The sequence below is a fragment of the Microtus ochrogaster genome, chromosome 4, assembly GCF_000317375.1.
Source record: "Microtus ochrogaster isolate Prairie Vole_2 chromosome 4, MicOch1.0, whole genome shotgun sequence".
NCBI classification, from domain to species: domain Eukaryota; kingdom Metazoa; phylum Chordata; class Mammalia; order Rodentia; family Cricetidae; genus Microtus; species Microtus ochrogaster.
This window is the reverse complement of record NC_022011.1, coordinates 80280483-80305593: the sequence shown is the minus strand read 5'-3', so window position 1 is coordinate 80305593 and position 25111 is coordinate 80280483. Positions and strand designations below refer to the sequence as shown.

At 45.3% G+C, this 25111-nt stretch overlaps 1 protein-coding gene across 1 annotated transcript in view; it reads right to left on the bottom strand.

Moving 5' to 3' along the window:
• The window catches only part of Myo3b (myosin IIIB), a 273440-nt gene that overhangs the window by 319 nt on the left and 248010 nt on the right, over positions 1-25111 (bottom strand). Inside the window, exon 31 of the mRNA XM_005346535.2 lies at positions 107-213. Within this exon, the coding sequence (XP_005346592.1) occupies positions 107-213 (107 nt within the window). The remainder of the gene's footprint in view (positions 1-106; positions 214-25111) is intronic.

The following is a 25111-nucleotide window of genomic DNA, read 5'->3' as shown; positions in this document are numbered from 1 at the left end:
GAAGAGCGTGGGGGTGGGGCTGGGGGGGCTGGAACAGGTATTAATAACGGAATTATTAACTGGAAACAAAGCCGGTAAAACGGCTTTACGGCCACTTTGAACTCACATTTAACTGGTTATAGTACATGGTGTCCTCGGGGCTACTCAGCATTTTGGGCTGCTGACACCGTCTGCGAGGTGCACGCTGCTTCTGGGAGAGACCATCTTCCGAACCTGCAGACAAGGAAACCTCATCGCAAGCCTTGCTGGGCGTAAGGAGACCGAACTGGGGAACCGCTCTTCATGTAAATGTACTTGGTAGAAGCCCTGTCTGATTTTAACGAAGCGTTGCTACTTCTAGGAGCTATGTCATCACACGTACACACACACACACACACACACACACACACACACACACACACACACACAGAGTATCATTAATCTGGCATAATCATAATGCCAGAGTGCTGGCATCTGTAACTTTGCTGACTATTTCCAACTTGAACCGTCAGGCCAGAGTGACAGAAAACAAATTGGTTTGTCCACACTGCTGAGGTACAAGCTGATTGGTGGTCAGCTTTTGCCCAGGAAAGTACCTGGAGCAGGATAAGTCCATTAGAGACAACAAAGCAATCTGGCATCGCTTGCCCCACACCCTCTAGTGAGAGTTCAAAGACATCTGGAGCGCACATACTCCAGGGGAGAGCAAATCTTTCAGTGGGATGCATTTTAGGGGAACACGGCTTGAGCTAGTGTTTAGTGAAGTGCTTTGAACCCTGCCTCTGATCCTTGTGGCCTCTGGAGGTGACAGAAAGGAGGAGGAGAGGGAGGACTGCTCGATTTCATGGGGCAGCCTCTTCTGGTCTGCCTTAATTTCAAACCCTAGACCTAGAGAGCACTGTGGATTAGGAAACCACACTGCAGACAAAGTCATGATTCATTTCCCTTCTAAGCAAATGAGTTTTTGTAGATTCTGCTGTCCCTTTGGTTGGCTCTCTGAGTCAAAGTTCAGAAGTTCGGGGTGGAGAGATGGCACAGTGATGAGGAGCACTGGCTGCTCTTCCAGAGGACCCAGATTTAATTCCCAGCACCCACATGGCAGCTCACAACTGTCTGGAACTCCAGTTCCAGGGGATCCAGCACCCTCACACAGACATACATGCGGGCAAAACACCAAGGTACATAAAAAAATAAACAAGAGTGTGTGCTACTCTTCAAGAAACTGAGTTCAGTTCCCACCATCTATGTCAAAGAGCTCACAACCACCTGTAACTCCAGCTCCAGGGCAATTGGATACTCTGACTTCGAGCTCTTGTATACACAAACACACACACACACACACACACACACACGCACACATACATGCATGCACAACGCATACACACACACGCACATGCACATGTACACATGCACAACGCATACACACATGCGCGCACGCACACGCACACACACACCTGCCAAAGGGTATTGTCCTTGAATGTTACAGGATAGCAAAGAAGGCATTTCATGGACAGCGTGCTAAATGATAAGCTAATTATTCACAGACAAGAGTTGGGGGTGATGGAGAGAGGGGTCAATGATTAAGAGCACTGGTTGCTCTTGCAAAAGACCCAGGCTCATTTCCCAGCACCCACATGGCGGCACACAACCATCTGTAACTCTAGTTCCAGAGGATCTGACACCCTCATCTGGCCTCCAGTGACCACACATGCATAAGGCATACAGACAGATACCTGTAGACACAACAACCATACACACAAAGTAAAATAAAAATAAACAAATATTTAAAAAAGGATTGGAGGTTTGTGTTTCAAACCATATTTTAACCTCAATAGAGATTTCCACTTTGAGTAGAAATTATAAACATTTTCTTTTTTATTTTGTATGCTGTGTTCTAAAATCTAAGAGCTGACTGATACATAAAACATTAAAATATACACATACTTGGGTTGCCATACAATGGTTCTCTGCATATGCCAGGTAATATTTAAGTCAGGCCAAGTATATCTACCTTCTCAAATGTTTGACATTTCCTTATGAGGGGAGACAGTCAAACTCCTTTCTTCTGACAATGAAGTGCACAGCAGATTGCCTTGACATGTAGCCAGCCTACACCAGACTTTCATATTCCTGTTTCACCTGTATCCGCCAATCAACTCTCCTCCCTCCCTCCTTCTGTCTCCCGCCCTTTGGTGGTCAGCTTTCTCCTTCTGTGAGATAAATCCCTGCTTAGCCTGCAAACAGATGGTAGGTGTGGTCCTTGTCTTGCTTTCCTTCACACAGTCATCCTTGGTTCCATCCATTCTGTTATACACTGCAGAGCTTCACTCTTGCTAGAGCTGAGTGGTGTCCTGCTGGGTACATGAGCCACACTCTCTCTAGGCATCAGCTGGTGGACACGCCTTGTTTGCAGTTCTTGGTGGGTGCGAATAGTGTTTTCAGGAATGTGGGAACACGGGTTACCTCTTTGACACACTGACTTCATTTTCTTTGGGCTTATACCCTGTAGAAGAATTGCTACATCATGCAGTATTTTTTATATTTAAAAATTGTAATTATTGACTGTAGGTGGTGGCACACGCCTTTAATCCCAGTACTCAGGAGGCAGAAGCATACAGATCTTTGTAGTTTGATGTCAGCCTGGTCTACAAAGTGAGTTTCAGGACAGCCAGAGCTGTGACACTGAGAAGCCATGTCTCAAAACACCAATTTTTAATTTAATTTAATTTTAAAGTTTTTAATTATTATTTTATCCATAGGGGTGTTTTGCCTCATGTCTGTGCATTATATGTATGCCATGTGCCAACTGAGGCCAGGAGAGGGCATTAGATTTCTGTAACTGGAGTTACAGGTGGCTGTGAGCTGCCACGTGGGTGCTAGGAACTGAACCCAAGTCCTCTGAAGAACAAGTGCTCTTAATCCCTGAGCTCTATCTCCAGTTCTTGTCTGTAGATTCTTTTTGTAAATACCCATTTAGGTTCACTATGATTTTTTTTACATATATTTGTTTGTTTATATGCACACATATGCTTGTGATTTGGCATGCATGTGAAGGTCAGAGAAGAACGGTTCTCTTTCCCACCATGTAGGTTCTGGGGGTCAGTCTGGAGTCGTCAGACTTGGTGGTAGGTGTCTGTGCTGGTCAGTTGTATGTCAACTTGACACAAGCTGGAGTCGTTAGAGAAAACGATTTGCCTGTAAGCAAGCCTGGGGTGCCTGTTCTTGATTAATGATTGACGTGGGAGGACACAGCCCAGTGTGAGCAGAGTCATTCTCGGGCTGGCAGTCCTAGGTGCTATAAGAAAGAAGGCTTGCTGGGTGTGGTGGCACACCCCTTCAGTTCCAGAACTTGGTGGGAGTCGGGGAGGAGGCAGAGGCAGGCCGATCTCTGAGTTAGAAGCCAGCATGGTCTACAAAGCAAGTTCTAGGACATCCAGGGTTATGCAGAGAAACCCTGTCTCGAAAAACCAACACCAAAAATAAACAAATACTTACATAAATAAATAAATATTAAAAGACAAAAAGAAAAGCAGTCTGGGCAAGCCATGAGAAGTGAGCCAGTAAGCATGACTCCTCCGTGTCTTCTGTATCTGCTCCCGGCCGCAAGTGCCTGCCCGCTTGAGTTCCCGCCTGCCCAGATTTCTGTTATTGATGAAGCGAGGATGTGAGCTGTGAGCTGTGAGCTGAAATAAGGCCTTTGCTCCTCAGGTTGCTTTTGGTTCTGGTGTTTACCTCAACAATAGAAATTCTAACCAAATCTTTACCTGGTGAGACATCTAACTGGTGTAGTATTCAGGCACCTGGGCTGGCCTGCCCTTAGGGTCCTGACAGGATGCGTCCTCAGCTGGAGCTACTAAGGGCACCTCCTATTCTCATTCTCCGTTCCCTTTGAAAAGGTGGCCTGCCCACCTCCCATCTCGTTCTCTTCCTTCCCTCTCTCTCTTCTGCCACTCTTGTCTCCAGGGACCAGCACCCCCACCCCCTGCTTTCTGTCTCTGCCCATTCTCTCTCCTGATAATCCTCCTATGGTTAAGAGTACATGCTGATTTTTCTAGCGGGCTCGCAACCACCTATATCGCTGTCTCTATGGGATTTCATACTGACCTCCATGTGCACATAGTTATATGCGTACATAGACATAATTTTAAAAATCTTTATATTTTAAACTTATTTCTTTATTTTGTGTGTGTGAGGTAATTTAAAAAGATCTTTTTATTTTTGCTAGTCAGCTTTTGAGCTCCTTATACTTTAGATATTAACCCCTTGCTAAATATGCAGTTTGAAAATATTTTCTTCCATTCTATAGGTTCTGTCTCTTTATCCTATTGATTATTTCCTTTGTTTAATAAAAGCTTTTTATCTTGGTGTAAACTCATTTGATTACTTTTACTTTTGTTTGCTGTGTTTTTGAGTGTCTTAGAAAACATTTTCCCTATATGCAAGGTATTTTGTTAGATACAATGGACTGATAAAGGAGATCCCTGAGGCTTGCTGGCAATTGTAATTGGTGAACTCCAGGCCAATGAGAGATCTTGTCTCAAAGGGAAAAAAAAGAAAAGAAAGAAAGAGGTGGATGTGTGGACAGATCCTAAGAAATTAACACCAAGGCCGTTCTGTGGTCTCTACACACATGCCCTGCCCCCCTCAACTAGGCACAGGTTATAACCCATGTTCTACAACTGAGCTGTATCTGGGTGACAACTGCAGACTGAGCTTTCCTCTTCCTAGAATTCTCCTGTTCTCATTGCCCCACCTCTACTTCCTGCCTGGCTACTGGCCAATCAGCCTTTCATTAAAATAATACAAGCGACAAGATAAAAGATCATTGTCCCACAGCAAGTGGTAAGTGGACAGAGAAGATCAACCACGAGGGAGGGCGGCATGGGGGCATGCACCCAATCTTTCTCAGTCTGGGGAACAGGCTGGGTTCTTGGTCTCTGAGGGATAGGCAGGCTAAGAAACAGAAGTCCTGGGACAAAAGGAGTGGATACCTGGGGGGTCACTGGTCCTGTTCCCCCCCCATGAACCCTAGCAGGCATGGTGGGTTTCTGAGCAGAGAGCTCTGATCTTATTGCTATTTTATGGATGAAGCATTCCCAACATCACTTGCCAAGGAAAACATCCTCTTGAAGCAAACAGCGCGTTCACTGTTCTAGATCTACAGATGGCAAAACCCTTGTGGGATTATGAGATCTACCCCTGGGGTGCTTAAATAGGACCAGAGTTATACAATTCTTGTGCAAAGCCCTGTCAACTCCATGTAGAAGTGTGTGTGTGTGTGGGGGGGGGTACATCACTCTTTGACTGATGTTCTCAGGCATTTGGAGGTGACAGTAACTCAGCTTCAATCAGGCAGATCACTGCACAGTTCTTGTCAATCCTTCCAGCAAGTTTGCTTCTCCTACCACTTCACTTTTTGTGTAATAAATCTTGTTTTAACTCAAATATCTTAATTATTTTCCTTACTTCATCTTATTTGAGGAAGAATAAATGAACCTAAAGATATAAACATGGTATAAAGAAATTGAGAGGTCACACGGTTAGTTAAAAGGTATATTTTTGCAACTGTGAACTCAGGGTTTCCAGTCTCACTGAGGCTAGTTCCTGCAAACTACACCAGCTGTCCAGTTTTTAAAACACCAATGCCAGAATGGAGGCTTGGACATTAATATGAGAATGTAAAACCTCTTTAGAGTCCTTTAGTGTGCAGCCAGGACTAAGGAAGATGGCCCCTGGCCACGGAGCCTTTCCTATCCAGTAAGAACCACACAGTGGAAAGTTGGTAACAATATGTAGACCCTCGCCAGGGCTATCAGTGAAATAATCTTCCCAAGGAGGTAGGAAATCCCTGATGTACTCCAAAGGGGAAGCTGTTTCAGGGATGCTCAGAGCCTTCACAGGGAGGAGGAAGAGAGACATCTAACTTGGGAGTTCAGACTTTCAAATTGAAGTCCTGAAGTTCCCTGTAAGCTAACTCTTCAGTTTGGCCCTTTGCTTTTACGTTGGAGGGATTCAAGGCATTTGGGCAGAGGTTCCTCCATCCTGGTGTTCTAGTTTGATTTCCATTGCTGTAATAAAATAAACCTGGCAAAAGGCAGCTTTGGGGATAGGGAGTTTATTTTAGGTCATGATTCCAGTTACAGTCAGTCACAGCAGGGGGATCAGAGCGAGAGACTGAAGTGGCTAGCCACATTCACAGTGAAGAGCAGAGAAGGGACGCATGCATGGTGTGCTCAGCTGGCTCCCCACACTCTTATCCAGTCCAGGGTGCAAGCCATGAAGCGGTGCAGGCCACAGTCAGGGTGGGTCTTTCTCTCTCCTCCTGCTTTGCCCACAAGAGAACCTGATCTAGATGATTCTTCAGGCAGACTCTATTCTTAGGTGATTCTAGACTGCACAAGGTTGACAATTTAAGCTTCCCAACACACCAGGTCCACTACCATAATGGAGACAAAATTCTTGGCTTAAAGCCTCGAGATCGTGCTGGGAACGGAAGAGTATGCCTTTAATCCTAGCACCTGGAAAGCAAAGGCAGGTGGATGTGGATGAGTTCAAGGCCAGTCTGGTCTACATAGTGAATTTCAGGATGGCCAGGGCTACATAGTGTAGCATGAATAATAAAAACCCAGAGACAGAAATTGGGGTTCAACCTAAAAACCAGAAAAGCAAAGCAGCCAAGCCACTAAAGAATATAGTGACATTTTATTTGTTTTAATAAATAAAACTTGCTTAAAAATCAGAAGGGCAAAGCCAAGCCACTAGAGGTCAGTCAGTGGTGGCACACACCTTTAATCAGGATTTGGGAGACAGAGGCAGATGGATCTCTATGAGTTCAAGGCCACCCTGGGCTACACAAGATCAAAGCTGAAACAAATCCATGTGGTGGTAGCTCACACATTTAATCCCAGCACTAGAGAAAATATAAAATAGGAGGAGAGAGAGGCTCGGACTGCTTAGTCTGCTTAATCTGCTTAGGCTGTGGTCGCCCAGCCTTGGTAGAGGTAAGACTTCTCTAGTGGCTTGGCTGCTAATTCAAGTTAGACTTCTGTCCACTGAGCTTCAAAGCTTTCGCACACATACCAAATAACAATGTAGGCTGTCGTCCATTTCCCCTCCCAGAACATCTGTGTCAACTAGTCAGCTTGCCACCTCGCCAGCAGTCAGGTCATTCTCACTCCTCTTTGATTCCTGTCTTTAGTGTCACCACACCCATCTCACACAGGTATCGCTCCTGATGCCCACCCAATTATCCCCATCGCAGCTATGGGCCCCAGCGTGGCTGCGGTTCCCATAGGAATTCCTGACATATGGAGAGAGCATACTGGGGATCCACTGGAAAAATGTCTTCTCGCCGTCATGGTCAGGGCAGTGTCCTCCGGACCACCCGGCGTGGATGAGCAGACTTCGTGTAACATCCCAGTCCCACTGAGGCCCTGGTTGCTTTCCTCCGTGACACCAAAGTGAGTATAACTGAAGACATTCTATTCGAAATGTTATTGATTTTTTTTTGTTTCTCTTTTTAAGCCAGCTTTCTTAAAGTAATGCGAAGATTTCACGTCGAGAATTGGGAAAGGAGCAACTGTTGTAAGTTCAGTGTCACTTTCTGTCCATCCACACATACCTTGGAGATCACCAGGGACCTCTGGCCCACATTTGAGAAACAAGAACATTATGTACATGTGTGTTCTTGGGGTGAGACTGGGTGGAGTGGAACAGGACAGGAGTTGGAAAAACCCAACTACGAATGTCTGACTACAGAGCCCTAGCATGTACTACGGCTTGGTCTTGATGACAAGACCCATCCTGGCAGCCTGACAAGGGGAGGAAAGATCTGGAAGGAGAGGACTCATGACAAGCATGGAGCTCACAGATGCTGCTCAGTACAGCTGCTGCCTGATTCTGGTGGAACTGTGGGGTCAACGACACCTTCGCTGCACATCATAACCATGGAAGGGCTTTGGAACGATATAGGTGTTCCACCCCTTCTTAGGAGCTCCTAACTCAAATGGTCGGGGTTAGGGTTTCCAGCACTGTGGTTACTTAAGAACACTTCTTCCTCCAGGTGGCTTAGTTTACAGCAGGGGCTGGGAAAGCCAGAAATTTGACCCTTGGCTCTTAGCACAGACCAGGTTTTGCGGATTAGCTAGCTGCCATTGGGAAAAGCTGGCATGAGCTCAGAGAAGTTTTAATTGAGCAAAAGGGATTCTGGAAAAAGGAATTGTCCCCCTAGGGTCCTAGGCACTGCCAGGCATTTGTCTGAACAGGCAGCTGCATTAAATGACCGAATTCCAGAGCATACGTAAGGACTCCTTGATCTCCCAGGACCCTGGCAAAATCATTTCTCTTTTCGCAAGAGAACAGTTCGCTGACCACGGACATAGTATTTCTGGTTTCCAGACCTATGATGGTGCTCTTCTGAGGTTTGAGGTAACAGATAAATAACAAAGGCCCAAAGCCATTCTGACCCCAGGAGCTGTCCTTAAAGGAAAAAAAAAATAGAATAAAATAAAATAATGAATGCAGAGAAAAACCCGCACGGCTGCTAGAGGGCGGGACCAGTCAGAGGTGTCTAGAAAGCAACCGGATTGGCTACGCTTTACCACTGCCGTTCTTGTGTGATATCAATGGGTCTGCCTCATGCCACTCACACCTTTCTGATTTTAACTTTTAAATGGTTTAGAGCCACCACCACGCGGTTCTAATTCAGCTGTTTAAACCGTTCACATGAAAACACTAAAACCAGCGGTACCCGGCAGGAGTCTGGGGAGGGGTCATTTCTGCGAGCAGGGCGTTGGTGTCCTGGAGGAAAGAGTGAATGAATTTCTTGGAAGAAACAGCATTCTAAGTGCTTGAGAGATACCATGGTTCTGGTTTGACTAGACCAGTTATAACCGGATCTTTGGGGCCTCCCACGATGGGAGATGCTGGGGCCCTTGTCTATGGCTCTGTACCCATCCTTCTCTGGCTTCTTCTGCTGCTGGCTTTGCAGATAGAGACAGCCAACTATACATACAGAGGTCAAGTTCCGACCCTGGCTGCCTGCCGTGGGGTTCTGGGTAAAGTCCTCACCCTCTGCTGTCCCGTTCTTTCTGTACAAGGGGCCCATGGCTCTCCTGAGAAACCTGGACCCACTCTAGGAGATGTAATATATCCTTTTCTTAACTCTCCCTTTCCTTTCCTCCTTTCTCCCTCCCTCTCATCCTCTGTCCCCTCTCTCTCTCTCTCTCTCTCTCTCTCTCTCTCTCTCTCTCTCTCTCTCTCCTGCTTAAATCTACATTAGGCCCTCCCTTTTTGTAACAAAGAAACAAACAAAAAATAATAAAATAAAAGCCTTCCTTGCCAGACCTAATGATACAGGCCTGTAGTCCAGCTCCTCTGTATGCTGAGGAAGGAGGATCCCAAATTGAAGGTCTATCTGTACTACAGAATGAGTTCAAACACAGTCTGGGTAACTTAGACCCCATCTCCAAACAAATCAAACAGCTAACAAAAGGGATGGGGGTGTGTATGAACGGGAGAGCATCTGCCTAGCATTTTTGAGGTCCGAGGTTGGACCCTTACTACTGCAAAACAAGAAGAGAAAGAGAGGGTGAAAATGTCAAAGGGTATACCTTCTCTCCTGGACATCCCCAGCTCTCCTTGGAAGCCACACTCCTTCCCAGGATGCGAGCATTGAGGGGCCAGTGTGAAGAAAGGGAAAGGGGGCGCCATCACCCAGAACCTTCTTTAAAGTCCCTTCCAACAGGGAGTAATTGAACTGCAGAGTAATCGCCACTTCACTTCTTAGGATCCCTTTGCGTAGCAGACAAAAGGACCTTTGATTCTTAGCTGGTTTCACTTTGCAGAAGACCGATGTCAAATGGAAAAGCTCCCCAGTAGGAACACCACGATTCTTCTTAGCACAGGGCGTTTGTCCACAGAGCAAGGCTGCACAAGGAGGCGGGTCCCTCTGAGCCCCTTGCCTGATCATCTGCTTACAGACAGACTAACAGATCTCATCCGAATCTCACCAACTCAGGCTTTGCGAGCTGAGACTAATAACAGGTTGATATGGCACAGCTGTGCAAACACCTGCACGTGTCTATAAATTCTAAACTATTTCATACACGGGGAGGGCTGTCGTTAGGATGAATGGAGAGGCTTGGGGAGGTTATGCCTACACATGATTGGTTACTGAGCAGAGGGAGGAGCAAAGATGAACATGAAGAATACTGGGAAAGAAAACTGTGACCTCTTCGTGATGAAAGATTCACCATTGTTGCCATTTCAACCTTAATATCCAAAAGTCAAGAAAATGTTACTGTTGGAATTCTTTTCCTGTTTTGTGCTGAGTATTGGGTGGGTTTCTGTTTGCATATTGTAAAATACAGTCAGTCTAATTTTCCTGTAAGGAGTCAAAGAATCACACAAAGTAGGGTATGAGTCTTTAGTTGCCTGTTCCAATCAAGAATTTAGAGTTTCAAGGACTAGAGAGAGGGCTTAGTGATTAAGGTCACCAGCCAGAGGACTGGGGTTTTTTCCCTAGCACCTACGTGGTAGCTTACAACCATCGGCAATGCCGGTCTCAGGGAATATTGTGCCTTTTTCTGGTCTCTTCAGGCACCAGACACATGGCGCATAGACAAAACATCCACACACGTAAAATAACAACAACAATAATAAATGGATTTAAGTGGAGCTTGGTGCTGCATGTCTTTAATCCCAGCACTTGGGAGGCAGAGGTAGGTGGATCAACCTGGTCTACAGACTGAGTTCTAGGACAGACAGGGCTACGGAGAAACCCTGTCTTAACAAACAAAACAACAACAGAAAGAATTTAAGAGTTTGGATTGACATAATGGTTCAAAGGATAAAGACACTTTCCATGCAACCCAGTGACCTAAGTTCAGTTTCTGGGGCCCAGTGGTGGAAGAAGAGAACTAATACCTGCAAGCTGTTCTCTGACCCCCACAAGGGCTGAGTGGCACAGGTGTTCCACATTATTAAGTCATGTGATAATAATAAAAAAAATAGTCTCTCTAAAACAAAAATCACATTCCATTTCTTCAGGATGACACTGGACCATTAAGTTTCTTTACTTTGTTTTCTTATAGTTTGGTGTGAGGCTAACAAAAACCCAATGCAGAAAGAATGCCAAACGGCTGATTCCCCCAGCCCTGTCTGCCTCTGGACTCTGAGATCCTTACCAAATGAACCATCACCTTTCCTTACCATGTCACCAAAGCCAAGCCAAGTTTCACCAAAGGAAATTCTCACTGGCGTTATCAACGTCTCTGAAAACTGGCATCCATGTGCCGTGTGTCACACAAGTGAGTTTGGCCTTGACAGGGAAATTAGTCACTGTCTTCCTGAAGCTTCTTTGCTCTGACTCTGTGTTCTGACAATCACGCTCTGTCTTGGCTACTAACACTGAGACTAAACATCTTAGTGGGATTTAATTTCAAGTTGCCAAGTGCACCTTTTTTCCAGGGATCACATTCAGTGGTCCTTAGCCCTTAACCCCTGCAGGAAACATTCAGGACTTGATTGTCTTGGCATAGTCAAGAAAAACATTAATGATCAGAAAGTAGGTAGCATTTATTTGGCAATATAGAGAAAATCGTATTATCAGCAACTCTCTGACGGAGTGATCTTGGCCATCCGTGAATGCTGGGAAACGGGCCACCAGCTCTGAGAGGGTGGAAGGCCCTGGCTCACTTGGCACCTTCTCTCTTCCAGCTCTCACCAGCCTCTCTTCCTGCGTGAGACAGGGACCCAGCAGAGAGGGGTTAAATGGGTTGAGGAGCCAGTCCAGCCGGGGGTCATTGGCAATCAAGGACCAGCATTAAAAGGCAGCAGGAGGCTAAGGGTCTGTGACAAGCTTGGCTCAGGCACCATCTGGGAGGATGGAGGCTGTGAAAGCAAGACACACACACACACACACACACACACACACACGCACGCACGCACACACGCACACACAAAGATGCAAACACTAAGAGTTACACTTTCTTCAACACAAGTTCTTCCTTGAAAATAAGTATAGTATTTTCAAAGTAGTCTGGTGTGGGAGTTTGGATGGGAACGGCCCCCACAGGCTAGTTTACTTGATGCTTGGTCCCTCATATCCGCCACTCCCTCACCTCCAGGAGTTGTAGACTACTTGGATCAGGGACTCTAGTCTCTTCACTGTGATAATACAGCCTAGAAGAGTACATTTCCATCTTTATCTCCATATACCGAGAAATACAGACGCCACCTTTCCAGTGTCTATTACTCATTACCTAGAAAAACATCTCACATCAGAATGCACGATTCGGACTCTATGTCCAGTTCCCAGAGTGTGGAGTTATGAAACCACTCAGCAAAATTAGCATTTAAAAGTTCTCAACTGGGAAGAAGCCTCATACACTGTTTATTTTTTCCTAATAATAGCAAGTATAAGCCACTGATCGTGACTACAGTCATGATAGAATGTAGCAGGGTGGTCGGTGTTCTGAGTCATTTGAGGGCACTGCCACAGTTAGCATTGCTCCATCTTTTCCATTTTTTAATCCCTACCCCAACCCCTGAGACAAAGTCTCTCGCATTATGGGCTGGCCTGGAACTGTCTTTGTAACCAAGGATGACCTTAACTTCAGATTTCCCTCCTTTCTACTTCTAAAGTGCTAAGATAGCAGGACCAGGGATGGAGCCCAGCTGGAGCTTCACACATTAGGCTAGCACCCTACCGACTGCGCTTACCCCCACCTCTGCCCCTGCTGGATCATATCTGCCACTGACAGAAAGGTTTTGTCAGGCCTAGAGCTTGACAGGAAATTGTTTGGTCTTCTACTGCGTCAGTTTTGCCCATAGAGCCTTAGAGTTTTTAAATAAGCAGAGATCATGTTTTGATCTTTTCTCATGTTTTGATCTTTTCTGGGAATTGCTGCATTCAGGAATTAAGCATGACAATAGACTGGAAACGAAAGTCCCTGGGTAGATACTGGTCATTGTGGCCAGTCGAACATCTTTGTTCTTCTGTTGGAGTAGGGACACAATCCCAGCATTTAGATAGATGCGGGTAATTTCTTCTCTCTGCTCCCTCGAATCAAGCTGGACATGCAGCCCAGGCCCAGCCCAGCCTAGCAGGGTGCCTTTCTGGCCTTTAGTGATTATCTGAAGAGTGGGCACAGAACCCAAGTGAGCTGGAGCGTGCTAGGAGCTGTGAGACACAGACCCTGTGGGGACAGCTCCTGTGAGGACAGACCCTGTGAGGACAGCTCCTGGCCTTAGGCACCCTGAGTGCCTCTCTGTGACCTGCTCAGGGCTGGCAGTGGCCTCTCTGACAGCACTGAGCAGGCCAGATGCGGCATAAGCAGTGTGGAGCCACACAGAGAAAGAGGGGCTTAAAGACATCAGTGGAACTCCTACAAATTGAGTTCTGGCCTGAGCTAGAGTAGGTTTCTGGTTCTTGTATTTAAATGAGTCCGTATAAAGGAGCAACTTACCAGTCATCAATCAGCAAAGTCACTCCACATCTGTACACAGTGTGGGACATACCAGGGACTTACTTGTCAGTTGTGCCTAAGCCTCTTGGTTGGCCTGGTGTATAAGATGTGTTATGTATGTCATTGGACCCACTGAAACCTCTAGTAAGTTAAGGGATGCAGGTTCCTGAAAGAACTTCTGCTTGAGCTGTGTGTGTGCGTGTGTGTGTGTGTGTGCATGTGTGTGCATGCGTGTGTGTGCGTGTGCGTGCGTGCGCGTGTGTGCGTGTGTGTGTGTGCATTTCAATAATTTAATATCCGCAGCGGTGAAACAGGCTAAGTGTGCCAGGCTCGCTTGTGAGGCATCCATCTTCCTAATGAAGCAAACAGTGGCATTTGTGAGGAGGCACAAGCCAGAACTCGGCAAGCACGGGGCTCATTTCCCACCTACATCAGAAGGAACATGAAAGAGCGGTTCTTAATTACAACCAAATATTAGCTCTGGCCCCTGGGAACTCATCATTCCATCTCAAGGTCTATATTTATGAAAATTTAAGCAACGTCTTAAAACATGTTAATTTGTTCTTTGTTTATTGCTTTCCCTGACAGATTAATTTATTCCAAGGGACTTTGGTTCTCAAGCGCTAATATATCGATTGGGCCCTTGTACGACATAGCTAACAGCCCGGGGAGGAGATTTCGATGGAAAACAAAAGTCTTTCTTGTAGTTTTCCTTAGGTAATTAAGTTCGTATTGTGGGCCCTGGCATGCTTCCAGTTTTCTCTGGATTTGCATTTCTGACTTTTAGATCAATGGATAATTTCATTAAAGGCAAAGAATGCTGGGAATGTAGACACAGACGCACAGGCAAACAGACACACAAATACACAGATATACAGACACAAACACACACATATGCACACACACACAAACACATTTGGGGCCTGAATGAGTCAGCTTGTATACACTGAGGCCGAGAGAAGAAAAATCAGAGCCTTTTTTTTTCCTACTTGGGTTATGGGTTTCCCCACATAAGGGAATTTGGACAGTTTCTACATGAAGGGCGTTTAGACAGGAGGGAGACCCCATGTTAGAAGTTGTAAGACATGTCAAAGAAGTGTGAGCAGGAAACCCTGCTTACTGCTGATGGAAGCTTCTGGTGACCTTTGTCCCTTTCCATCTCATATGGTCCAGCTGAGAAGCCAGCTTACAATGTGCCGTTATTTTAATGTCTATTAACTGATCATCTGTCCCTATGTAACGTATAGCTGTATTGAGAGGTCTGAGGTGTTGGCACACCACAGATACTTATATCTTGTGGAAGAGAAAGTGCCCCAAGGATGTAAGCAATGAAATTCGTTCAGAGCCCGAATTCCAAAATGGCCCAAACACTTGGGCCTATCCATTACCTCAGAGAACCTTCTGAAATGTACCTGCCCCACATTTTGGGCAGCCTTGTGACATCCTTGGATTCTTGGCCATGGTTAGCTTTGACAGTACAGAGGTTTGACACAGGGAGTCAGTGTCCTGTGAAGACATTTGCCTTTGACAAACCAACCCATATCAGCAGGCAAAGTGGAGAGCGTTTTGTCACTTTAGAGTTCCTGGCATCTGTGAGAGTTATTCCTTTACCTAGAACTTGTGGTGAATAAACAACAGTAACAGCAAACGCCCTTCACTGTTACTTACAGCATTCAGAACACACAGCAGAGCAGAGTGTAGGGGCTGTTGTATTTATGAATAGGCTAAGAGGGGCAGCCTTCTCCTAGGGATAACTAGGCTGCCTACCTGAAATGAATTCAGCTCCCATCAAGTGAAAAAAGCCACTAGTGACTTGGTAAACTCTATTCCGTTTACATGAAATATTTCTATCTACGCCAAATCACAGTCCCCGGTGGGCTAAACCCAGGAGCAGCCAGCCATTCCTTTGTCTAGTGGCCTGTGGTCTTGCTCATTAGTATATCTGCAGAAGCTGGTACATGGAAGATATTTGGTTGCTAATGAATATTGCCCAGGGATTAACTGGCATATAAGTAAAAATTTCTACTCATGAATGCTTCCCCTTCTGTGGTGATTTGAAAGAAAATGGCCCCCAAAAGGGAGTGGCACTATTAGGAGGTGTGGCCTTGTTGGAGGAAGTGTGTCACTGTGGGGGTGGGCTTTGCTCAAACTTCCCTCAGTGTGACAGCCAGTCGACTTCCAGCTGCCTTCTGGTCAAGATGTAGGACTCTCAGCTTCAGCACCACGTCTACCTCCACATCCCTATACTCTCCATCCTGATGATAGCAGACAGAACCTCTGAAACAATAAGAGAGTCACCCCAATTAAATGTTTTCTTTATAAGAGCTGCTGTGGTCATGGTGTCCCTTCACAGCAATAGAAACCCTAAGACATGCTCTAAGCTATGATTGCTAATTAAGAGAATAACAATTGTATCACTTTCATTTTTATAGAGAAGATCATGACAGAGCTAGAATATTGGCTGCGAACACACATCCGTTCCTAACCCCTGAGCAGTTAGTTCTCCTTGTCAGCTGAATGCTCCCCATGGGCCAGTTTCTAAGGCGAAACTGGTGAGCAGGACAGACAGAGCCTATACTGCCTTGGAGAATTCCTTTCCTCCACGATGAAATTCAAGGGTAAACGCTGCAACTGTTACAAATTACGATAGTGCACAGAAAGGATGCAAAGCGGTCAGTGCACACCAGAATTACAGAGGGATGGGAAACAGGTGACCTCTCTGTCAGGTGACAGAGAGGCAAAGAATGATGAGATCCAGCCTATGAAGACTGAGGAAAGTTGGCATGGGGAACATTCCAGGCTGAGGGAGCAGCATGTGCAAAGGCCACATCTATGTCCTTGAGACAGTCAGCCCTGGCCGGTGTACCTGAACTGTAGTAAGAGGAGGCTTTGAGCTGCCTTAGAGCAGTGGTTCTCAGCCTTCCTAATGCTGCGAGCCTTCAGTACAGTTCCTCATGTGGCGATGACCCCAATCATAACATTATTTTGTTACTACTTCATAAGTGTAATTTTGCTACTGCTATGAATTATAATGTAAATATCTGATATGCAGGATATCTGATAGGGGACTCCCGTGAAAAGGTCGTTCGATCCCCCAAAGCTTGAGAACCACAGCCTTAAAGAGAGTTTGAATGTTCTTGGCAGCCAATGGGAAGTTGTTGAGAAGAATCCCATCATAAGGCAGTTTTCTCTGCTCATAGTCCCTACCATGCAGGAGAATAGGGACAGGCATGACGCCATAAATGCTGGCTCATGAGTCCAGGACTCAAGAGACTGCGCCAAGAGGATCACCATGAGTTTGAGGCTAGTCTGAAGTTCCAGGATAATCTAGGCAAGAAAGTAAAATCTTGAATCAAAAACAAAAGCAAGAGCGAGGAAAGCTCAGCGTGGGAGAAAGAGTAGTGTGGGAGGTCGGAAGCAGAGCTTGATGAACTCAGAGTAAAGGTCAAGAAGGACTTCCAGGGGCCAGCAAGCCAGCTTCGCAGGCAAGGGTGTTTGCTGCCAAGCCTGATGACCTGAGACCACCAGATCACAGAACCCATACAGTGGAAGGGAGCTGGAACTCCCACAAGGTGTCCCCTGACCTCCAAATGCATATACACATATACACATAAAATAATTAAATTTTTTTAAACTGGCTCCCAGACTTCTACCTTATGTTCTTGGGTGGCTGTGAATACCATTTGTGAACAAGAGAAGGTCAAGGTGGGGAGTGAGCCTGGGATGCTAGCATCCATCTTGGTACCCACCAGCCCTCGTCTCTGACTTCAGTCTATGGAAGATAAGTTCCCAGTAATCCTGACTCAGTGACCCCCACCCAAAAAACGTACAGCCGTGACTATCTACTTGTTATGATATTACTAACTACTGTTGTTGCTTCTGTGACTTCCTTACCCAGATACCCAATGACTGTTTTGAGTTGTCTTAACTACTTAACTTGGCAGAACAGGGCAGCTTTTGCTTGCCTGCATAGGTCTTTGTGCCCCCCCCCCTTTAAAAGTCCTTCCCCTTCTGAATGGCAATCTCAAATTTGGCTAAGAAATTGTTCATCCTGCTATCAGATAATAAATAAATCTTTTAATTAGAATTGGATCGAGTCTATGGTCTTTTCCCAGGGGTTCCAAACTCCATCACAGTGAGTTCAAGAGTTCAGCTCCAGGTAGCAGATGCCTTTCCTGAAACATCTTGTTGACCTGTCAGCTGGGAAGCTCCGTGCAGGTCTGGAATCCAGGGGAACACAGTAGGTTGAATGCTTGCACTGGGGAGTCAACAGCTTATCGCCAGAATTTCAGGTTTGGGGAGTAAACATGCCCAGAAAGGAGAAGAGGTCCCCTGATATCTGCAGGGTGCTCACATTGGGTGGGGGGGCTGGCTAGGAAACAGAGTTGCCATGAGGTTGGGGAGCAAACAAAGAACACAGTTAAGAAGATCACATGCCAGTGTTAGGTGGAACAGAGCAGAAGAGCCTCCAGGTCTTATAAGATCTTCAGTTTCCTAACAGGGGAATAACGTCTAAGGAGATCCTGAATGGCAAAATCCAGACTACAGGTGCAGTCAAGAAGCTCCTTAAAATGTGAATTAGAAGAGGGTAAGAGAAGGGTGAGGGAGGCTTCAGGGCTCATTAAAGAGGGACTGTAAAAAGTCCCAGGGGTGCCTGAGCTGACCTGGAGCCTATCAGGAGAATGGAGACTCTGGGCCCCTGTTTATGTGGCCTTGTTTTGAAAGGTCATCTTCTCCCCAGCCTGCCTGTCTCTGGAGGGGCCTCCCTGGGCAGCTCTAATTAAGCCAGTGCGCCTGCCTGGCTTCATCTCCTTGTTTCTTAAGTTCCACTTGGGATGCACCCCCTGAAGAAGGCTCCCCGTAAGGAGGGGTTCATTGGCAACAGCTCAATGCTAATATAATGAGTTTCTATATCTTTTGGCACAGTGTGATCTCTTCTTAGCTTATGTTAAATAACAGTCGATTTCCATTCAGATTTTAGCCACAGATATTTAATGTTTTTGATTGAAATTTTCATCTGTTTTAGGTATGGCAAAAAATTAAATAGCACAAAGGGTTATTTTGGGGACACACCTGCTAGGTAGTTCTGGCTGCAGAGAAATCTCTGTCTTGTGTGAACTGTTCTACAGGTCTGTATTCCTAAGAATATTTCCTGACTGGATAACAAAACAAAGCAAACAAATCCTTCCAATGTGACGCTGTTTATGAACTTGGTTCTTTTTCTTCAAACATTCCAGTACATCATGGAGTCTGTCCCAGAGGATAAATAGATACAGCCCCATTCTCTTTCATGATTTTATGTTATTTCATTTTCTGGATGTGCCATTATTTGACAACTTTTCTATCAGTGAACAGGTAGGTTTTGTTAGGATTTTAAAACCATAAACCAGAAGGTTCTTAAATGGTTATGTACAACACACAAAACTTTCATTCACTATTAATTAAACAACTGTCAATCCAAACAATGACCAAAGAAGTTTGGGTTGGGGTTAACTGTTCTTTTCATAATCTGTAGTAAGGAAAGATAGCAGATATTCTGATTAGTCTATATCATAGGAATAATGGGAAGAGAAAAACATCATGACCATTCAAAGATGTTTAGAAAAACAATTCAGGAAAAAAATTACATGGGCTAACAAATGATTATATAACAAGAATGGAATTTATTCTTGGATAATATGCTATTAGGTTTCTAAAAAACACAGTTTTTAAAGATTCTTTTATACTCTATAGAGAATAAACACTATTCTCAATTTCAGACAAAATGAGGGGGAGACCACCCTAGACCTGCGTATTGCATCCTGGGGACAGCTGAAATGCCACAAGCCTTCCTGGAGGGCCAGTGCTTGTTAGTAGGCGTGGTTCAGGGGTGGGGAGGTGGCGATGTTAGTATGGAAACACAGGGCAAATTTGTTTTCAGAGGTTTGGCAGTGATTTGTGAAGATTTTGCCTTTCATCCCACACGCCCCAGGGAGCACTGTCACTTCTGATGGGAAGCAGGCATGCAGTCCCTGGCAGCACACCCCAGTAAATCAGAAGATGTTACAGGAGAGGAGAGGACCATTCATGGCATTGCTAGTCCAGCTGGAGGCCAAGACAGGCAGCCCTAGCCAGAGTTAGAACAGAAACATAAAGTGAAGAAAGCCCAGGAGGGAAACTGATCTTTCTTTCTGTCTTGGTACCTGGGAAGGAAGAGCAGACAAATCCCATCAACTAGCAGTGATTCATTCTGAGTTCAAAATCGCATCGTAATATAGGAAAAAAGGGAAGTTAATAGGAAAAACCATTGCAAACATTCTTAAGCTGTGTATAGACAAGGAAGTGGTTGTCTTCAGAACTCCTGTTGCTTACATACAAGAGACAATTTTGCATTTTTTTTTAATCGATGCCTTCTGGGAGCCCCACTTGTTGCAAGGCAAGACAACATGAAAGAGAAGGACCAACCATGCTGGTTGACTTAGGAATATTGTGCCAGGTAAGTTCTATATCATTTTATGGAAAATCTTCCAAAAATACTTAAATTTAAACACTAAAAATCAGTTTAAAAGTGATTTGAAAATTAAAAGACATAAGTGAATATATTATACTCTCAGAGGGTGGGGAAGGTCTCCTTAAGGAGAGGCCAGAGGTAGGCACCTTGAAGTACTGAGCTGACTGCATTAAGATGAAAACTAGAACATCATGCCTACTTAGCAGTAAACAGAAGTGAGCGACCAAGAGAAAGGACCTTGGACAAAGTGAGAAAGTGGGGGAGATCTCTGTAACGACACACTTAACAGCAGTGCACTAGGGCTGGCGTGTAAAGAACATGCCAGTCTTTGAGAGCGGGAAGCTTTAGCACGAACCTCTCTCCTGTCCACATGTCCCTGGATGAAGCTTTCTGCAGTGTGGCCAAACGGCAACTCCCCATCCTAACAATTGCTTGCCCCAGTTGGCCCATTCCTGTCTCCTGGGTGCTGAGAAGACCGAGCAGCTAGGACATGACAAACGGTTGAGAGGGGACGTCTCAGAGAGTGGAACTGAGTGCCGGCAGATGGGAAACCTTGGAGAAAGTGGATAGAGAAATCAAAAGCTGCTGCTCAAGGCATTTAGCACTCCTCTGTGGAAACAAGGCAACCCTGGGGTCCTGCCTGAGGTGCAGCAACACTTCAGTAAATGTGACTGGATTTAACTGGAGGCATCAGGGCAAGCTGAGGCAAAGAGGTAGAGGAGAGACAGGCCCTTCCTTTAATAGCATTTACAGCAAAAGTAAAAGATCAGAGTCCAGCCTATGGGCACCAGGATCTCAGCTCTGGGCAGAGGTGATTGCATCCGTTTCCCACAGCAATGCTGGAAAACTGTACCGTCGTTCCCGCGGAGGGACTATTTGACCTAGTTCACATAACTAGGAAGTGGTGGAGATTTAGATTTGGGCCGTTTAACTCCAGGGCCCACATTCTTCCAGAGCACTTGGCTCATCGGGCATCCTTTGCTGGCAAGTGGACAGAGACTGCTTCGGCGGGCTTGGGTTTGTGGCCTACAGCCTCAAGTGTGGCTTATTTGCTTGTTTGTTTTTCTAGATAGGGTTTCTCTGCTTAGCCCTGGCTGTTCAAACTCAGAGATCCACCTGCTTCTGCCTCCTACATTCCGGGATTAAAAGCATGTGCCACCACCACCAGCTCAACTGTGGCTCTTATTTGAGAGCCTGCAGCTCTGAACTCCCAGGTAGGATGTTAGTGTTCTCTGATGGCCAGGAAGCTGAGCTAGAAGGCCAAGAGACTTAAAAGGAAGAGCTGTTGCAAAGTAAATGACCCTTTCAGTCCTCAGATGACTTTACTCCTATGTTCCAGTGACCGGACTCTGCTGTTTCTTCAGATGGAGGAAGGCCACGATGCCAAGCGCTGTCCAGAGCAGGGGAATTTTTTGTGAGGTCCTTTGATGTCACAGGCCTCCCAGGAATGCCAGACCATGACAGGGAGAGCTGCTTTGTGTTTACATCTCTAAACAGAACCATTTGAGAACACAGACCAAGAGACCTGGCCGGAGTGAGCTGTGTGTTCTCCAGGAGGGTGACTCACTGTGAATGGCTTCATCTTGGACACTGAAGTCAAATGGGAAAGCACATGCTTTAAATTAAAAACACACTAAGCAAATCACAAGTTTCTCAAGATGGTGCTTAAAGTCTGCCCTGGCATCTCTTGGTTGCCAAAAGACCCATCTGATCCAGTAATTAAACAACAAATATTTTCTGCAAAATCAATCATCTCAGCTGTCTCCGAATGCTGTGATTAGGGTATATTTAGATGCTGAGTGAAGAAGCAGGTTCCACAACTAGACCCACTTAGAATTGTTTGTTCCTCGATCCAACACTGTCCCCATCTTTCTCTAGCCATCTTCCTCCAACATATACTCTCATACACTGTATGAGAGTGTAAAGGTTTATTATTGCTGTTATTATATGAACAACAAACTGTTGAAGAACATGGCCAGAAATGCAGATAGCAAAACTGCCAATCACAGACACCATTCTCTCTGTTTGGCCATGAGATTCGCTGACCTTGCAGTTCCTACCAGAATCTTGGCTCAGGGTTCTTGGCTGCAGCCACCAGAGACCAATCGAGACTTCTGTTCACAACAAGAGATGTACTGGGAAGAAGTTAGAAGACAGGGACTCACAGGATTTGTGGGAGAGCAGAGAACTCAGCTTGTCCAACAGGCAGGATCCAAGGCACTCTGAGGAGATGGGAAACCAGAGCAGGTCTGTGGAACTGTTCTCCCCTCCCATTCTCCCTCATGCAGGCTGGATGGGGCGCGTGCACGGCAGAGCCTCTCTCATATGTTACTTAGTCACCTTACTTTTTTTATTGTGTGTGTGTGTTTACACATGTATGTGTAAGTGCATGTGGAAGCCAGGGCTTGGCCTCGAGTGTCTTCTTCAATTTCTCTCTTCCTTATTTTTTGAGACAGCGGCTCTCACTGAACGTGAGTTCACAGGGTCAGCTCCAGGAACCCTCTGGTCTCTGCCTCCCCAACACTAGAATTACATCATATACTGCCATGTTTGGCTTCTTACATGGGAGCTGAGGCCTCAAATTTGGGTGCTCATTTTGTACGGCAAACACTTTACCTACTGAACCATCTACTCTCTCTACCCCAGAGCCTCTTAAAAGGCTTTGCTTCAAGGCAGCTTTGTAGGAGAAGAGAACTGGATGGTGCATGCAGGTGTGGAGGGGGAGTTTCCTTAATAGTATGTTCTACCTTGAGAAGTGACCACAGGGTAACAGCGGTTGTAAGGGGCTGCCACCAGAAGGAAAGTGCCTGCAGCTGGTTCCAGAGCTCTGATCGGGTTCTGGGTGATTTAATGAAGTCAGCCTCTAACAAGTGTGTTACTGCCAAGCTCTACAGATCCATTATTCTTTTAGCAAAACGCTGGGTAAGAGACAGTGAGAAAGGTCACTAGCATGGTGGCCTTAGGCCAGCTGTGGGCTCAAGGTTTCAGTGCCTACTCTGTGAAGCAAAGTTGGTCCCAGACCATTTTACATTCTAAAACTGCGATTCCAGGGCTGAAAGTATAAGGGAGAATTTGGAAAAAATGTGTGCCTGTGTGTGATGTGTGCCTTTGGAGCGGCCTCCCTCTCCTTCCCGTACCAAACTCGAGAATTAACGGGTGGGTATTGGCCGGCCTTTGTTGTCTGTCACTAGCTTGGTTTTGGAAGAAAATCTCTTTGTCCATGGAGATGTGGAAAGGTGTGGTTTACAACTCCACATCTCTTTGATGGTTTTGATTTTGATCTCAGAGAAAGTAGTTCGAACTCATTTAACAAGGCCACGGGAAATACTAGCCCCTCGGACTGCTAACACAGAGACCCAAGAGTTAGAGGCCTCCTGGGAACGCGCCTTTGTGGAGGTCTCAAGTTGCAGACACGTATTGATACCGGGCAAGCTCTTAAGTCTGCAGGCGTCTGTGGGTGTTGAGTTAACCAATCAAAATCCTCATTTCATAATTATGTCAATAAAATTTCCTAAGGAAAGAGAAAAAACTATCTATGCCTGAGGCTACTGTAAGAAAAATATGTTTGCAGCTAGAGAGGGGAAATAGTAATGTTCTCAAGGGCTCTGTTTGCTAATGATCACTGTTAATTATGAAGAGCAAGTGTGGCGCTCGAGAATTTTCCTTTTGTCAGCCCATACACTAGACACACATTAGTGTACATACAGCCCCACCCCACACACTGGTGGATGTGTGCATACAAGACCTTCTGTGAAATATACACAAAAGATAACCTAAGTAAAAGAATATATACACACATATGTGTGTGTCTGTATCTATATGAGGATATATCATCCCTTTTCCATATGAATTCACTATATTTGGTGAGTGGTTATCATAAAGAGTACTGAGTACAAAAATGCCCAGTTTGAGATATGTTTTGACCCAGCTAATTCAGAGGGAAAGCCTCTGTGGCTCTCTGTTTGGGGGTAGGTAGTGTTGTATTAGTGTGAATTCAATAAAATACTCTTAAAATTCCAGGCTGGCACAGTTGCCAAGGCAGATGTGAGAGGTTACCCATGACAGCTGACTGAGTCACATCTACATATCGCAAAGTGACCTTTTAGCAAAAGAGGGAACTTCTTCTCTTTGCTCGCATCAGACTGACTTGGCACACTACAAAACCAACATGTTCTTTTGTTAGACGGAGAAAAGCCATTCAAACTCATCTCTAAAGCGTTCATCTGAGTTTGTTTCTATGAATGTAAAAATTTAATCTCCCGTGAAAGTAGCAGATCCCAGAGGAGTTGTGCTCTGTGAAGTTGCTGCGTTTGACATAATTTCCTACAATCTCAGATTTAGCATAATCCGATTGAGATTTGATTCAGAGCCATTGATAATTAAAGTTCATGAGCACACTACCAAAGACTTGGTGTTTGGGAAGGAAACCTTCCCGTGAGACCTTCATCCAAGGGCAGAATCACTTTGGCATGAACTCTCTGTCTCTCAGAAGATGAAAAATATTGAGCAATGTCTTGAGTCATGTATCTCTGTTGCCAGAAAAATAAAAGCTATCAAAACAAATTTTAGAAACACACACAAGAGGCACCGTTTTTGCTTCCATGTAAAGTATCAACTCCACGTATAATTGCTGAGCATTTTCTAAATTAAGAGCCCATGTGGTGTGCGGGTGCACACACAAAGATAATCAAGAAAATGTCAGCATTAAAGTACTGTCCTGAAGTAAAAACACATGAATCACATTGTAAGGTTTGGGCTGCTGTGAAAAGTACTGCTCTCTGTCTTGGTTGTCTGCTGAGTATGGTGCAGAGGAACTGGAAAAGGACTGGGTCTGTGATCCTCTATCAGGACAGCCCAGACAAAGTCACGGGGGCAGGAGGATCAGGAGTTCAAGGTTATCCTCAGCTAAAAGTGAGCTGGAGGCCAGCCTGGACTCCAAGAGACTCTGTCGCAAAAACAGAACCAAACATATAGAGATGTGCTTCTGGATTATATATTTATATATTTAATATATATGTATATATAGATGACTGCAGCTATATATATATATATATATAGCATATCCTGTACTACATATAGTAATATATAGATATATACATACACACAACACACACACATATACTGATAAATATCTATTACTACAACTTAAAGTGAATAGAAATTCGTTTGGCTT